The sequence below is a fragment of the Dasypus novemcinctus genome, chromosome 23, assembly GCF_030445035.2.
Source record: "Dasypus novemcinctus isolate mDasNov1 chromosome 23, mDasNov1.1.hap2, whole genome shotgun sequence".
NCBI lineage: Eukaryota > Metazoa > Chordata > Mammalia > Cingulata > Dasypodidae > Dasypus > Dasypus novemcinctus.
The window spans coordinates 17,156,833-17,173,145 of record NC_080695.1 but is presented as its reverse complement, the minus strand read 5'-3'; the positions used below and the strand labels follow the sequence as shown (position 1 = coordinate 17,173,145).

Here is a 16,313-nt window from a genome sequence, read left to right as displayed (position 1 = left end):
TTATTATCATAATTAATGCACTCAACTGTTACTTGTATTTTCTTGCTTGGTGCAAGCTAAATGTTTTTATTGCTGAATTTTTAAAATGTATTCAGGAATTCAAGTATATTTGAGATGCCAGGATTTGTTTTGTTTTGTTTTTTAGTGTCATTAGACATGTGAGGCTAAAAATAAAATCCCTTAAATACTGTATACTCCTTGTGAACAAGGAGTTAGGTTAGACTGATACCTCTGTTAAAATTACCCCAAAAATAAAGAGTTGCCAAACACAATCTTGGTTCAGTTTTAAAGATAAGCTACAAGAAATACCAAAGTTTCCATAGAGTAATATCTTTCTGTGATATGAATATTGAAAATTAAAATTTAAAAAAAGGATTATCATCACTAAATTCTACTACTCAAAGCAATTAACTAACTTTGCTTTTGGATAATGCACTGTGTATTATACTAGATTCTCATATTATACCCCAGTAAATTTTTATTTAAAAGAAACTACAGAAAATAATTTCTATGATTCCATAAGCAATCCCCCTCTCCAATCCTACAACCAGTAAGCAGTACAGAACCCAAAATACTAAACTCATTTAAGAAACTTGATGTCCGTGCAAGATGAGAGGTTGATATAAAAATACCAACCACTCTAAAAAGAAAATAAAAGGGTGAGATTTACATTATCTGTTCTGAAATACACATGGGCTCTTCACTGGTCACTGAAATTGCTAAAAAGCAAGTAAATTAAAAAATCTATTAAGCCTCTGATGCCCTATTTCTTTCAATATAAATAGGGAAATGGGAATGAAGCATAACTTTACTGCTCCAATATATACTCCTTATATCTAAAGATTGTTTTTTAAAAGATTTTTTATTTATTTTTAAAAGATATATAGATCACACCAAATGTTACATTAAAAAAATATGAATTTCCATATGCCCCACTCCCCATACCCCCTAGTTTTCCCACATCAACAATTTCTTTCATTAGTGTGGTACATTCATTGCATTTGATGAATACATTTTGGAGCACTCCTATGCAGCATGGATTATAGTTTACATTTTAGTTGACACTCTCCCAGTCCATTCAGTGGGTTATGGCAGGTTATATAATATAATGTCCTGTATCTGTCCCTGCAGTATCATTCAGGACAACTCCAAGTCCCAAAAATGCCCCCATATTACACCTCTTCTTCCCTCTTCCTGTCTTCAGCAACTCCAGGGCCCACATCAATGCTATAATTTCTTCCATTGCTAGAGTCACAATAATTCTATAGTAGAATACCAATAAGTCCACTCTAGTCCATATTTTATTCCCCAATCTTGAGAACTCTGGGATGGTGATTCCCACTGCACCTCTTAATTGAGAGGGGCGTTGCTCCCACATGGCTGATGGATGGGTCTTTCCTGCTTGCAGGTGTAGACACTCTCAGTTCTTTGGTGTGGTGGTTGTCCATCTTCACCTCCTTGTTAGCTGACCTGGGTAAGTCCAACGAACTGGAGAGTAGGTGTTGCAACTCTGCTGAGGCTCAGGGCCCAGCTGGCACATGGACAGCCTAGAGATTCAAGTCTCCTGGACATACACCAACCCCAGCACCAACTACAGGTTCAATAAAAGGGACAAAAGAGGCATGTGTAGAGAAGTCACATCTCAGTCCAACTCCATCACACTTCGGAGTAAAGCTTCTTGAACTACAGCTAACACTAAAAGCATTTTTAATAAGTACCATATTAATTTCAGTGTGTCACCACTGAAATAATTTGCTGAACATTCATCTTCCCCAAAATATGAAGAATTTGTATTTAGCATGTAATACTTTTTTCTGCAATGAGCACTTAAATAAACTATTAGGTAAAGTAATAAGACAAGGAAGTTTTTCTGATTTTAGCCCATGCACAAGTGTAAGTGAACGGGAAATATACATGCTGTTTATACTGTGTGTTTTGAACATAGAAATATTTATAGAATACAGTATCTGGAGAAAAAGATAACAGTGTACTGTTTGAATGGGCCTTCTCAAAGCTAACACTTGTTGTGTGATATAGTCCATGTACCTTTTTAAACATAACTAATGAGTTGACTGCCGATGCTGTGAAAAGTGCTGCTGTGATTATCTTCATGATTCCAACAGGAATATTTTTGTTTAGACAAGTAAGGGATAAAATCCAACCACAGTTGCCCCAATTATGAAATCCTACAGCCTGAAATACATGTACAGCAAACTAACAAATATAGACAAAAAAGAATATGAATAATCTGAATGAACTGTCACTCCTGAAAGTGCCATAAAGTGGTCTGTATCAACAAACAAATGAACAAGGAGTATAAAGGAAGAACCACAGAATACTCAATCATCAGCCACTCTTGTAGGATCAACACAAAACCAAGCCAAGCATTTGAAGATATTTAGAAACAGTGTAACAGCATGGAATATCCACAAGTAGTACATAATCTTTACTGTTTTTTCGGAATTCTAAAGGAATGGCGGCAGAAAAATCCTGATAGAAGCAAGGTCCCACAGGAGAATTGCCAGGAAGAGGTGACCAGTTATTTTTTCTGCCATGTTGACCAAGGTTTTACATTTCTCATTCTTGATGGTCTAATTCTACTGCTTTTCTTTCTAGTTCTTCCTGATGCTTAAGAAGTTCAGCCTGGGCCAGGGCATGCTCCTTTGCAATCTGTGTAGAAGCTGGAGGTTCCAATATCGGTTTCATTATTACTGGTTGTATATTAGGTACATTAGGCATTTTCACACTGCCTGGTAGAGGTGTTCTAGAATCCGAGAATGGATTGAATTCATTAAGTCCTGGTTACCTGTGTAACTGATGGGTCTATAAAGGGGTTGTTGCGATCTGGGTCCACAAATGGATTACTGTTGAAATCTGACATTTCTCTCCTGCTCGGTGTCACCCACCCGACCCAGGAGCAGAGAGAGAGAGAGACAAGGCTTAAATATATGTTTTATTGAAGTATATCATTCATATATGAACATGCATAAATATGGTAAAGATTACGAACTTAAAAAATAACATTGTACAGGAGTCTCATACATCACCCCTCACCAACACTTAACATTGTTGTGAAACATTTCTACAAACTATACATGAGCATTGTCAAAATAAAATATTACTACTAACTATAGTCCCTATCTTACATTTGGTGTATTTTCCCCCCAACCCACCCAATTTTAAAAAAATATTCTTTTATTACTGAGGTTGTGAAATTACAAAACAATCATACACGTGTAGAATTTCCATACAACATCCCTTCACCAACACCACACCTTTGTGGAATATTTGTTATAGATTATGAGATAATATCATCCTATTACCACCAGCCATGGTCCATAGTGTACATTTTGGCACACTTTCTGTACACCTCCATTATCAACACAGTACATCTTTGGCATTGATGCAAGAATATTATAGTATTACTGTTAACCATAGTCTATAGGTCACACCAATTGTAGTTTTCCCATGCTTCTCCACATTCCCACCACCCTGCAATAGTGATGTACATCTGCTCTAGCTCACAGAAGGACACTCTTGCATTTGTACCCTTAACCACAATTCTTATCCACCTCTGGGTTCACTGTGTTATTCAGTCCCTAGATTATTCTTTTGTTTGTTTGTTTGTTTCTCTCCCCTTCCCCCCCACCCCCGCCCTAGTTGTCTGCTCTCTCTGTCCATTCGCTGTGTGTTCTTCTGTGACCACTTCTATCCTTATCAGCAGTACCAGGAATCTGTGTTTCTTTTTGTTGTGTCAGCTCTCTGTGTGTGCGGTGCCATTCTTGGGCAGGCTGCACTTTCTTTCGTGCTGGGGCAGCTCCCCTCATGGGGTGCACTTCTTGCACGTGGGGCTCCCCCACGCGGGGGATACCCCTGTGTGGCACGGCACTCCTTGTGCACATCAGCACTGTGTGTGGGCCAGCTCCACACGGGTCAAGGAGGCCCAGGGTTTGAACTGCAGGCCTCCCATGTGGTAGGCGGACGCCCTAACCCCTGGGCCAAGTCCGCTTCCCCTTAGATTATTCTTTAGCTTTCTTTCAGTTGACATTTACTTCCCCAGACTACTCTTTTCACCCACAATTCTATTTATAAACCAGCTATTACATCAGCTCTATCCATTTCTACACTTTAACAGTCAAGTTAATTAAAACTTCTACATACATTAAGCATCAGTAGTTCTTCTCAATCCTCCTCTTATCTCCTAATAACCTATACTCTAGGTTTTAACTCCATGTGTTATATTTTTCATATTTAGTTCATATTAATGTGACCATGCAGTATTTGTCCTTTTGGGGTCTGGCTTCTTAGTATAATGTCTTCAAGATTCATCTGTGTTATCATATGTGTCCCAATTTCATTTCTTCTTATTGCAGCACAATATTCCATCATATGTATATACCACATTTTGCTTATTCATTCATTGGTTGATGGACACTTGGATTGTTTCCATCTTTTGGCAATTGTGAATAATGCTGCTATGAACGTCAATGTGTAGATGTCTTTTCGTGTCATAGTTTTTAGTTCTTCTGGATATATTCCTAGTTGCTGGATCATATGGCAGTTTTGTATTTAGCTTCCTGAAGAACTGCCAAACTGTCTTCCACTGAAGTTGTACCATTTTACAATCCCTCCAACAGTGAAGGATTGTTCATGTTTTTCCACATCCTCTCCAGCACTTGTAGTTTTTTTTGTTTTTTAATAATGACCATTCTATGTGGTGTTAGATGATATCTCATAATTGTTTTGATTTCCATTTCCCTAATAGCTAGTGAAAGGGAACATTTTTTCATGTGCTTTTTGGCCATTTGTATTTCCTCTTTGGAGAAAGTCTATTTAAATCTTTTGCCCATTTTAAAATTGGATTGCTTGCTCTTTTATTGTTGAGTTGTGTAGAATGGAAATCAGACCCTTATTGGATATGTGGTTTCCAAATATTTTCTCCCATTGAGTGGGCTGCCTTTTCACCTTCTTGATGAAGTCCTTTGAATCACCAAAGTGTTTGTTTGAGGAGTCCCATGTATCCATGTTTTCTTTCATGGCTCATGCTTTTGTTGTAAGGTTTAAGAATCGACCTTCTACTGCCAGGTCTTGAAGATGTTACCCTACATTTTCTTCTAGGAACTTTATGGTACTTGCTTTATATTTAGGTCTTTGATCCATTTTGAGTTAATTTTTATATAAGGTGTGAGATAAGGGTCTTCTTTCTTTCTTTTGGTTATGGATTTCCAGTTCTCCCAGCACCATTTGTTGAATAGACTGTTCTGTCCCAGCTGGGTGGATTTGACAGGCTTGTCAAAAATCACTTGGCCATAGATGTGAGGGTCAGTTTCTGAACCATCAGTTCGGTTCCATTGGTCTATGTGTCTGTCTTTATGCCAGTACCATGCTGTCTTTACCACTGTAGCTAAGTAATGTGATTTAAAGTCTGGAAGTGAGAATCCTCCAACTTCACTTTTCCTCTTTAAGATGTTACTGGCTATTTGGGCCTCTTGCCCTTGCAGATAAACTTGATATTGTGTTTTCCATTTATTTAAAAAATGCTGGTGGAATTTGTGTTGGGATTACACTGAATCTGTACATCAATTTGGGTAGAACTGACATCTTAATGATATTTAATCTTCCAATCCATGAGCATGGAATGTTCTTCCAATTATTTAGGTCTTTTTTAGTTTCTTTTAGCAATGTGTTATACTTTTCTGAATAAAAGTGCTTTACATCCTTGGTTAAGTTTATTCCTAAATATTTGATTCTTTTAGTTGCTATGATAAATAGAATTTTTTTCCTGACATACTCCTCAGATTGCTCGTTACTTGTGTAGAGAAACACCATTGATTTTACGTACTAATCTTGTATCCTGACACTGTACTGAACTCATTTATTAGCTCTGGCAGCTTTGTTTTAAGCTTTTGGGGACTTTCTAGATATAGAATCATATCATCTGTGAATAGTGAATGTTTTACTTCTTCCTTTCTGATTTGGATGCCTTTTATTTCCTTTTCTTGCCTAATTGCTCTAGCTAGAACCTCTAGCACTATATTGAACAACAGTGGTGACAGTGGGCATCCTTGTCTTGTTCCTGATCTCAACAAGAAAGCTTTCAGTCTTTCACCATTGAGTATAACATTAGCTATGGGTTTTTCATATATGGCCTTTATCATATTGAGAAAGTATCCTTCAATTCCTATCTTTTGTAGTACTTTTATCAAGAAAGGATGCTGTATTTTGTCAATGCCTTTTCTGCATACATCAATAAGCTCTTGTGATTTTTCTTCTTAATTTATTAATGTGGTGTATTAAGCTGATTTTCTTACATTGAACCACCCTTGCATGCTTGGTGTGAAACCCACTTAATCATGATGAATAATTATTTTAATGTGTTGTTGGATTCGATTAGCAAGTATCTTATTGAGGATTTTTGCATCTGTATTCATTAGAGAAATGGGTCTGTAATTTTCTTTTTTCATAATATCTTTATCTGGCTTTGATATTAGGATGATAATGGCTTCATAGAATGAGTTTGGTAGTGTTCCTTCTTGTTCAGTTTTTTGGAAGAGCTTGAACAAGATTGGTGTTACTCACCTTTGAAACCATCTGGTCCTGGGCTTTTCATTTTGGGGAGCTGTTTGATGGCTTTTCAATCTCTTTACTTGTGATTGGTTTATTGAGGTCTTCTCTTTCTTCTAGGGTCAGTATAGGTTGTTTGTACATTCCTAGGAATTTTTCCATTTCATCTGCATTGTCTAGTTTTTTGGCATAAAGTTGTTCATAGTGTCCTTATGATCTCTCTTATTTCTCTGGGGTCAGTAGTAATTTTCCCATTTTCATTTTCTATTTCATTTATTTGCATCTTCTCTCTTTTGTTCTTATTCAGTCTAGCTAAGGGTTTGTTGATTTTATTAATCTTTTCAAAGAACCAACTTTTGGTTTTGTTGATTTTCTGTATTCTTTTTTTGTTCTCAATTAAATTTATTTCTGCTCTGATCTTTGTTATTTCATTCCTCCTATTTGCTTTGGGATTAGTTTGCTGTTCTTTTTCTAGTTCCTCCAGCTGTGTAGTTAGGTCATTGCTTTTAGCTCTTCTTTTTTAATGTAAGCATTGAGGGCTATAAATTTTCCTCTCAACCCTGCCTTCACTGCATCCTATAGGTTCTGATATGTTGTGTTCTCATTTTCATTCATTTAGAGATATTTATTGATTTCTCTTGAAATTTCTTCTTTGACCAGCTGCTTATTTAAGAGTGTGTTGTTTGATCTCCATATATATGTAAAATTTCCCTTTTTCTGCCTCTTGTTCATGTCCAACTTTATTCCATTATGATCAGAGAAAGTGCTTTGTATAATTTCTATCTTGTTGAATTTTTTTCAATGTTAAATTTCTTTTTTGTTTTTGTTTTTTTAAAGACCACACAAAACGCTATGTTAAATAACATAAGAGGTTTTATACCCCTCTCCACTCCCCAACCCACCCCCACTCCTCCCACATCAACATCCCCTTTCATCAGTGAGGCACATTCATTGCATTTGGTGAATACACCCTGGAGCACTGTCACACTGCATGGACCATAGTGTACATTGTAGTTCACACTCTCCCCGAGTCCATCCAGTGGGTTATGGCAGGATATACAATGTCCTGCATCTGTCCCTGCAATATCATTCAGGATAACTCCAAGTCCCAAAAATGCTCCATATCATACCTCTTCCTCCCTCTCCCTGCCCTCAGCAACTCCCATGGCCTCCATCTCCACATCAATGACATAATTTCTTCCATTGCTAGAGTCATACCAGTTCTATAGTAGAACACCAGCAAATCCACTCCAATCTATATTATATGCCTCCATCCTGTGGACCCTCGGATGGCAATGTCTACTCCACTTCTAAATTGAGAGGGGGCTTAGATTCCATATGGCTGATGGATGCAGTTCTCCTGCTTGTAGTTGTAGACACTCTTGGTTCCCTGGTGTGGTGGTTGATCATTCTCACCTCCCATCAGCTGACTTGGGTACATCGAACAAACCGGAGAGTAGGTGTTGCAACTCTGCTAAGGCTCAGGGCCCAGCTGGCATGTGGACAATCCAGAGATTCAAGTCTCCTGAGCATATATAAATCCCAGCGCCAATCACAGGTTCAGTAAAAGTGACAGAAGAGGCATGTGTAGAGAGGTCACATCTGAGTCCAACCCCATCACAATCAGGAGCACAAATTCCTAAGTGGGGCCCACTGGCAAGGCAATGAACTACAGAGAACTATAGAACCTATGTTCTCCATAGCCCTCAGGAGCACCAGTACCTGGGGTTGTATCTACTTTGACTGTCTCTGGGATCCTGCTGAGATGTATGTAAGAGCAACCCATCTGATGACCTCCTGACTCATTTTGTAATCTCTTAGCCATGTAAACTCATTTGTCTTTACCATTACCCACTTTTATTCAAGGTCTTTTTCTAGTTGCATCACCAGCTGGTAACGGTAGTAATTCCTCGGTGCCAGGGAGGCTCATCCTCAGGAGTCACGTCCCACACTGGGGAGAAGGTAATGCATTTACATGCTGACTTTGGCATAGAGAGTGGCCACATTTGAGCAACATGGAGGCTCTCAGGAGGTAACTCTTAGGCACTCTGCAACTCTAGGCCTAGTTGAAATTTCAAGCACAGCAGGCTTATAAGCATAGTCATCAATATCAAGGGCCCATCATTGGACCATCCTTCTTCACTGGTCTTTGCCCTTGCACTTGGGGGATTGTTGCTGTTCCATTGGGGAATGCAACAGAACTCCTCAGGATGGGAACTCAGCACTCCCTCAGTTGTCCTGTGTAACTCTATCCACTATGACAATACCCAATGAACATCAGAACATATCTGTATACCATATATGCATGCCCTGGAGAACTCCCTCCCACCCATGCATCCCCCATCAATGACACCCCATACCAGTTCTCCTCCCTGCCATAGTTGAACCCTGCTGAGATCCAAAACTTCTTCAAAAATGAAGCCTAATATGTTGCCAAATTCAATTAATAGGAAAATGAAATAGTATTGACAGGTTTAAAGTTTAGAAATAGAATATATACTAATTTTTAAAAAACTATCTATCTTGTTGAATTTATTGAGATCTACTTTGTGACCCAACATATGATCTATCCTGGAGAAATATCCATAAGCACTTGAAGAGAATGTATATCCTGCTGTTCTGATTTGAAGTGTTATGTATATGTCTATTAGGTTTAGTCCATTTATCATATTATTCAAACTCTCTGTTTCTTTATTGATTCTCTGCCCAGATGTTCTATCCAGTGCTGAGAGTGGTGTATTGAAGTCTCCAACTATTTTTGTAGAGATGTCTATCTCTCCGTTCAGTTTTGCCAGCATTTGCCTCATGTATCTTGGGGCATCCTGGTTAGGTGCATATACATTTATGATTGTTATTTCTTCCTGGTGAGTCATCCCTTTTATTAATGTGTATTGTCCTTCCTTGTCTTTAATAGCAGTTTTGCTTTTAAAGCCTATATCATCTGATATAAGTATAGCTACCCCAGCTTTTTTTGGTTACTACATGCATGGAATATCTTTTTCCAACCTTTCACTTTCAATCTATTGGTAACCTTGGGTCTAAGGTGAGTCTCTTGCAGAAAGCATATAGATGGCTCATATTTTCTTATCCATTCCACCAGTTTGTGTCTTTTGATTGGGGAGTTTAATTCATTAACATTCAATGTTATTACTGTAAGGCAGTTCTTATTTCATCCATTTTGATATTTGCATTTTATCTGTCATTTTATTTTCTCCACTCTTTTAACACTTTTACTTTTTGTTTCTGATACTGTCATTTTTAGACTCTCTTCCAAGCATCTCTCTCCTGTCTTTTCTTTTCAGGCTGTGACACTTCCTTTAGTATTTCCTGCAAAGCTGGTCTTTTTGTTAAAAACTCTCTCAGTTTCTGTTTATCTGTGAATATTCTAATCTCACCCTCATTTTTGAAAGATAATCTTACCAGATATAAAATTCTTGGCTGGCAGTTTTTCTCTTGCAGTATCTTAAATATATTATACCACTGCCTTCTTGCCTCCATGGTTTCTGATGAGAAATCGGCACCTAATCTTATTAGGTATCCCTTATATGTTATGCATTGCTTTTCTCTTGCTGCTCTCAGAATTCTCTCTTTGTCTTTCGTATTTCACATTCTGACTAGTATTTGTCTTGGAGTTGTTCTATTCGGATTTATTTGGATGGAAGTACATTGTGCTTCTTGGATATAGATATCTGTGTCCTTCAGTAGGGTTGGGAAATTTTCCACCATATTTATCCAAATATTCCTTCTGCCCCATTTTCCCTTCTCTTCTCCTTCTGGGACACCTATGACACATATGTTTGCCTGTCTGTTGCTGTCATTTAGTTTCCTGAGACCCTGTTCAATTCTTTCCATTCTTTTCTTCATCTGTTCCTTTGTATGTTCACTTTCAGAGGCCATGTCTTCGAGCTCACCAATCCTTTCTTCTACTTCCACAAATCTGCTGTTATATGCTTCCAGTGTATTTTTTTGGCTTTTATAAGGGATTTTGTTTTGTTGTTGTTGTTGTTTTTGTCTTTTGACTTTTATAAAGGGTTTTCCAGTGTATTTTAAAATTCATTTATTACACCTTTCATTCCCATGAGGTCCGCTCTTTTTCTATGTATGCTTTCAAATTCTTCTTTGTTCCTCCAGTGTCGTCTTAATATCCTTTATATCTTTAGTCATTTCATTGATTTTATTGAGATTTGTTTGAACATCCATGATTAGATGTCTCAACTCCTTTATGTCATCTGTACGCTTATACTGTTCCTTAAACTGGGCCATATCTTCCTGTTTCTTGGTGTGGATTGTAATTTTTTTGCTGGTGTTTTCGCATCTTGCTTGCTAGATGTATTTATTCTGGGTGCAGTTTCTCCCTTTAGTTTAGGACTTTCTTGTCTCTTCTCCCTTGCTGGTTGTGTAATAGGAGCCAAGGATGTAGTTGGTGCTGTAAGCTATGCAGGCTGAAGCTGCCCATGTTGCCCCAGGAATGGATGAAGCTTCTCCCACCTTTCTCCTCTGTCAGGTAGGGACAGAGCTGTAGCCATGTATCATAATCCAAGTCGGGCAGGCCGAGACTTATCTGTAGTTTCCCAGAGACACTGATGGAGCTTCACACCCTTTCCTCCCCTACCTTGCGTGGGGATGGAGCTATAGTTGTGGGCAGCCATTTATGCCATGTGGTTCCAAAATGACCACAGTTGCCCGGGTAAACTGACGTAGCACCAGACCCTCCCTCCCTGCTGGGGGTGGGAGTGCACCCTCTGGAGTGCCCAACGGTCTAATCCATGTGGGCCGAATACACCTTCAGTTGCCCTGAGAGGCTGAGGGAGTACTGTCTCTTCTGTCCTTTAGGGGGTGGGAACGGAGCCACCAACACTCAACAGCTGAAAGTGCTTGCCATTGCCTGGAGAGCCTGAGGAAACACCCCCGTCCTATACTATTGAGTGGTGGGGGAGGTTCTAGAGGTTCTATGGGTGCCCAAAAGTTCAGTTCTTTAGGCCCAGAACACCTCTCGTTGCCTATGGACACTGGGGAAACAAACATCAGCCCCCTCCTATCCTATTAGGGTATGGGGTTGGAGCCACAGGCACCCAACAGTTCAGTCCCCGTAGGCCAAAAGCACCCACTGTTGTCCAGAGAGGCTGTGAAGACAGGAGACCTCTCCTATGCTTTTGGGGTGGGGGTGGATCCGTAAGCATCAACAGTCCAGTCCATGCAGGCCAAAGGTGTCTGCCGTTGCCTGGAAAGTCTATGGAAACACCAGCCCCTCCTTTGCTTTTGGGGGGTGAGGGTGGATTCACAAGTACCAAATAGTCAAGCTGTGTGGGCCAAAAGCACCGCAGTTACTCCAAGAGGCTGGGCAAGCCCAGTCCCTCTTTTTTCCTATTGGGGATGAGGGTGGAGCCTCAGGGGCCCAAAGGTCAGGTTTGTGCAGGTCAAAAGCACCTGCAGTTGCCCTGAGAGACTGGGGGAACCCCAGCCCCCTGCTATCCTATGGGGGGACAGAGGTTGGGATGGACTCGAAGGCACTTGGCAAAGCCAGTTGGTGTGGGCTGAAAACTCCTGCCATTGCCTGGAGAGGCTGCGGATACCCAGCACCCATCCGATCCTATTGGGATGCAGGGATGCAGCCCCAGGTGACCAACTATTCATTCTGTACCAGCAGAGTGCAATTGTTGCCTGGAGTGCCTGCCTGGTGCAGGTCCCTGCTGGAGGTGGGACTGGGGCCTAGGCTGGGGCTGCAGTCTGATTTTGGTGGAAAGAAGCTCGTCCCTAACTTCACTGGATTTCAGTCAGCCAGGCTTCCCCTCATGCCAGGGGCAGAGTCAAAATGGTGGCTCCCGGACTCTTTTCCACTTCGACAGGCTCAGACCCTAGCTGTTCCTAGGATTATACTTTAGCCAGCTGAGTCCACTAGTTAGTAGCTAAGGTCGGTGGACAACTCTCTCTTCCTCCACTGTTTAGGGGAAATGGAGCTTCCAACTCCAGCCACGGAACGGCTCCTGAGGCGGCTCGTGCCATGGGCACTGACCTCTGTGGCGTGGAGGGCTCTACTCACAAATCCTCTCTGCAGGTGGGCAGTCTTCTTCCGTTCCTTCAGGGATGCTGCAGGACGCTCTTCTGGTCTCCTGGGGCCCCTAGACAGGTGCTTTAGGTCTGGTGGTTACTGAGTGCCCCGTAGCAGGAGCGGACGCCAGGGCCTCCTTACTCTGCTGTCATCTAGGCGCCCCCCGCTAATGTTTTCATTTTATTTTTTAAGGCAGCGCTGGGGATTGAACCCAGGATTTCCTATGTGAAGAGCAGGCACTCAGCCACTGGGCTACATCTAATCCCCAGCCAATGGCTTTGCATCTCAGCTGACTTGTGTTGACCAGCTTGGGAAAGCTGCTTGGGGTGGCCTTCCCTCCCTCCCCGTTCTCCCTTCCCAGATCCCCACTCCTTGGGCTCGTGTCCTGGAATAAACCACCTGCACACAGGCCTATTTTCTCTAGCCCTGCTTTCTGGGGTACCTAAGCTAAGACATCCCCGCTGATTCTTCAGATCCCTTGTCCTGCCTTGTTTTTCTCCTTTGCATCTACCACCACCTGATGCTGGCCGCCTGCCTCTCCTGCGGAAGGTCAGACCGTGGTCAGGGAGTTTTGCTTGTCTGACTCAGTGAGGGATTTCTTCAGACCTAGTTGGGGATAGACGTTTCTGGAAACTCAAACACCTCTCCACCTCCTTTTCTCATCCTTCAGGACTATGGCCCCAAAGTCAACTTTCGGAAACAGAAGCTCAAGATTGCCGACTTCACAGGCCTCCCCAGCTTTAGCCAGGAGACAGTACGGAGGATGGGCCTCTACCCCGGCCTGGAGGACTTCCGGCCTGTCGAGCAGTGTAACCTGGACTACTGCCCCGAGCGGGGCTCTGCCATCGACCCCCACCTGGACGACTCGTGGCTGTGGGGGGAGCGGCTGGTGAGCCTCAACCTCCTCTCCTCCACCGTGCTGTCCATGTCCCGGGAGGCGTCCGGCTGCCTGCTGCTCTGCTCCGCCCCCTCGGGGTCTGCGGAGGCCTTGGTGGGGGGCGTGATGGCATTCAGCAGGTCCGTCCTGTGCCGGGAGGTGGAGGTGGCCATCCCCGTGCCCCGCCGCTCCCTGCTCGTGCTCACCGGAGCCGCCCGGCACGAGTGGCAGCACGCCATCCACCGCAGGCACATCGCGGCCCGCCGCGTCTGCGCCACCTTCAGAGAGCTGTCGGCCGAGTTCTCTTCTGGGGGGAGGCAGCAGGAACTGGGGCAGCAGCTCCTGCAGATCGCCCTCTCCTTTCAAGGGAGACCTGTGTGAGCGGCCTCCCCGGCTCGGCCATTTGCCAGGACTGGAGCGGGGAGCCCAGTGCAAGGGCCTGTTCTCCCAGCTGACGGGTTTTGTGAGAAAGCCGCTTGGCATCCTGAAGCCACGTGCAGCGTGAGCCCTGCCAGCGCGCTGGCTGTGATGGGAACGCGCCTCCGCTCCGACCGCTTTGACTTGCACCACGGTCACTTCCGTTTTGCTTATTTAGTCTGTCACTTTTGGCAGAGTGGAATAATTGGAGCTTAAAAATTTTCGTACCGTTTAAAACTGGTCCTCTCCTTTGTCCGTCTCACTTAGTGGGGTTCCCCCTTTTCCATCCCCTGCCCTCCTTCATTTGGGGAGCGTGTTGATTTGAAAATGGAATTGGTGGAAGATTTGAAGTTAACTGTTATTTCAGACTTCAGAGTCTGGTGAGAGCTTTCGAGAAGGCGCAACCTTTGTCACTGCTCGACCCCATGGGGTAGGGATGCAGTGAAGACAATCGTCTGAGAATCTGGTACCCCACACCACTCCCCAAACGCTGCTAAAAAGTGGAAGGAAAAATAAAGAAAATGGGTTTACAACAGACAGGACCACTGCGAGTTTTCACTTTTTCGGGGTGCTTACCTGGACAGGGCGCTGCCCGGTACACCTGTGGCCAGGTGAGGCACGGGGAGACGGCAGTGTGCCCGAGGCCTCTGTGGCCAGCTCGCTCTGCTGTTTATACAGATCAGCCGGGGCTGCAGACCAAACACTCGGCTACCCCGCCACGTGCTGAGAGCCAGACTCGGGGATCTAGGCCGCGCCCAGTGTGCGTCAGGTTCACGGCAGCCGCTGGTCTCCACAGACTCTTAGACGCCGGCGGCGCTGCTGGCGCCCTGCTCTGTCTGCTAGCACCATCTGCTGGCAGCATCCCAGCTACCGAGCCACAGGCTAGGCTGGAGAACCCAGTGGGGAGGCCGCCGAGGTTTCGGGTGGGCACGGGGCCCAGCTGCCGCATGGAGGGTGGAGAGGCTGGGCTCCCCGTCTGCCCCATCGTTCCCTGGCTCAGCTCACTCGGAGCATGAGGATGGGGGGGGCTTTGCCAGTTGTTGGGACCTCCATGCAGGTCCCTCCCAGCGTGACTCGCTGTCTCTGGGCCCACTGGCATTCAAGGGCAAGTCCAGCTGATCCCTGCTATACCTGAGCAACAGAGAGCCCTAGTGGTCTGCTCCAGGGGACCGTGAGGAGGCTGCCCGACAGGCGGGGCCACCCAGCACCCTGCTCCTGGGTGGAGCCTGCAAGATGCGCTCCCAGCAAGGGACTGCGTGGGAACTGCACGTCTGGGAAATGCTCCGCACCACGTCCTCTCTGGGAGAGGGCACAGCAGAGCGCACGGCAGCCATTCTGCAAAGCAGCCTGTTTGGCCCAGTATGGCCCAGTGCTTGCTGAACATTTGGCAGCTGGCCCTTCCTGCTCACCAGGAATGTTCCACTCCCTGCTGGTTGGGTTGGTGACACCGAGAGCTGAGTTTGTCCCCCAGCGGAGACCAGCAGGCTGGGGGCTGGGAAGTGCCAAGCGCAGCTCCGCTCCTGCTCGGATGAACGGCTGGGTCCCTGTGGCCACACCTGAGGGGTGTGTTTTAGGTGGCCATTCACGCGTCCACTCAGGACACTTTCCGTAAGCAGTGACCATATTTCGTGCAGACTGGTTGGTCCATTCTGATGCTCTGATACAGACTAAGAAGGCACACGCCCACGGTGACCCCCAGATGCAGCAGCGTGCCCTCAGGGCCGCTGCCCACAGTGTCTGAGTCCGGAGTGAGTTAAGGGGTGACCCAGCTGACAGTCCTACCCCTGCCTCGACGTGGAAAGACATTTGGCATCGGGGTGCTGCTTGTTTGTTCTGAGTGGTGGGCAGAGGCCCGGGCCAGTCTGACCCGGGACGGGGGCCGAGCACAGTCCAAGGCGCGTCATCTGGGACCGCCCCTGCCTGTACCGTGCCCCACAGCCATCGTGGAGGCCCAGTGGGCAGACAGCGGGAAAGAGGGTTTAACGGGCTCTGAACGGCCAGCAGGGAGCCTCTGAGCTCAGTGCCAGCTCTCTGGGTCCCCCACTCCACCTGCTAGGGGCGTCTGAGTCGAGGAGAGCCTTCTCTCAGCCCACCTGCCAGGTGGAAGCTGGGTCCTGCGGGGGCTCAGAAGTGGTCCACAGAGCCAACGGGGACGTGCCTGCCCTGCCTGATTGGCAGTGGGGAACAGTGCTGGTGTTTCTTGTTTTTTCTCTGTTTTTCCCTTTGAGGGAACTTCAGCCCCCTCCTCCCCTTCACATGTTCTCTTGTGGAGGGCTGGGAAACAGCGGGCCTGCTGGCACAGGGTCTCTGTAGACCCCAGCCCTTCTTCCTGCCACCCCATGGCCCCAGGCAGTCCTTTCTCTGGGCGTGGGCTGATGAGAAAGGCTCTGGGTTGGGGGGACACAG

General features: G+C 44.7%; 1 protein-coding gene and 1 pseudogene across 1 annotated transcript in view; one reads left to right on the top strand and one right to left on the bottom strand.

Annotated features, from left to right (window-relative positions):
* The window catches only part of ALKBH4 (alkB homolog 4, lysine demethylase), a 33,260-nt gene extending 18,816 nt beyond the window's left edge, over positions 1 to 14,444 (top strand). Inside the window, exon 3 of the mRNA XM_004448290.5 lies at positions 13,284 to 14,444. Coding sequence (XP_004448347.1) covers positions 13,284 to 13,871 — 588 coding nt within the window. The 3' untranslated portion in view covers positions 13,872 to 14,444. The remainder of the gene's footprint in view (positions 1 to 13,283) is intronic.
* On the bottom strand, positions 863 to 10,737 carry LOC131275480 (secretory carrier-associated membrane protein 1 pseudogene; annotated as a pseudogene).
* Positions 14,445 to 16,313: the final 1,869 nt, after the last annotated feature.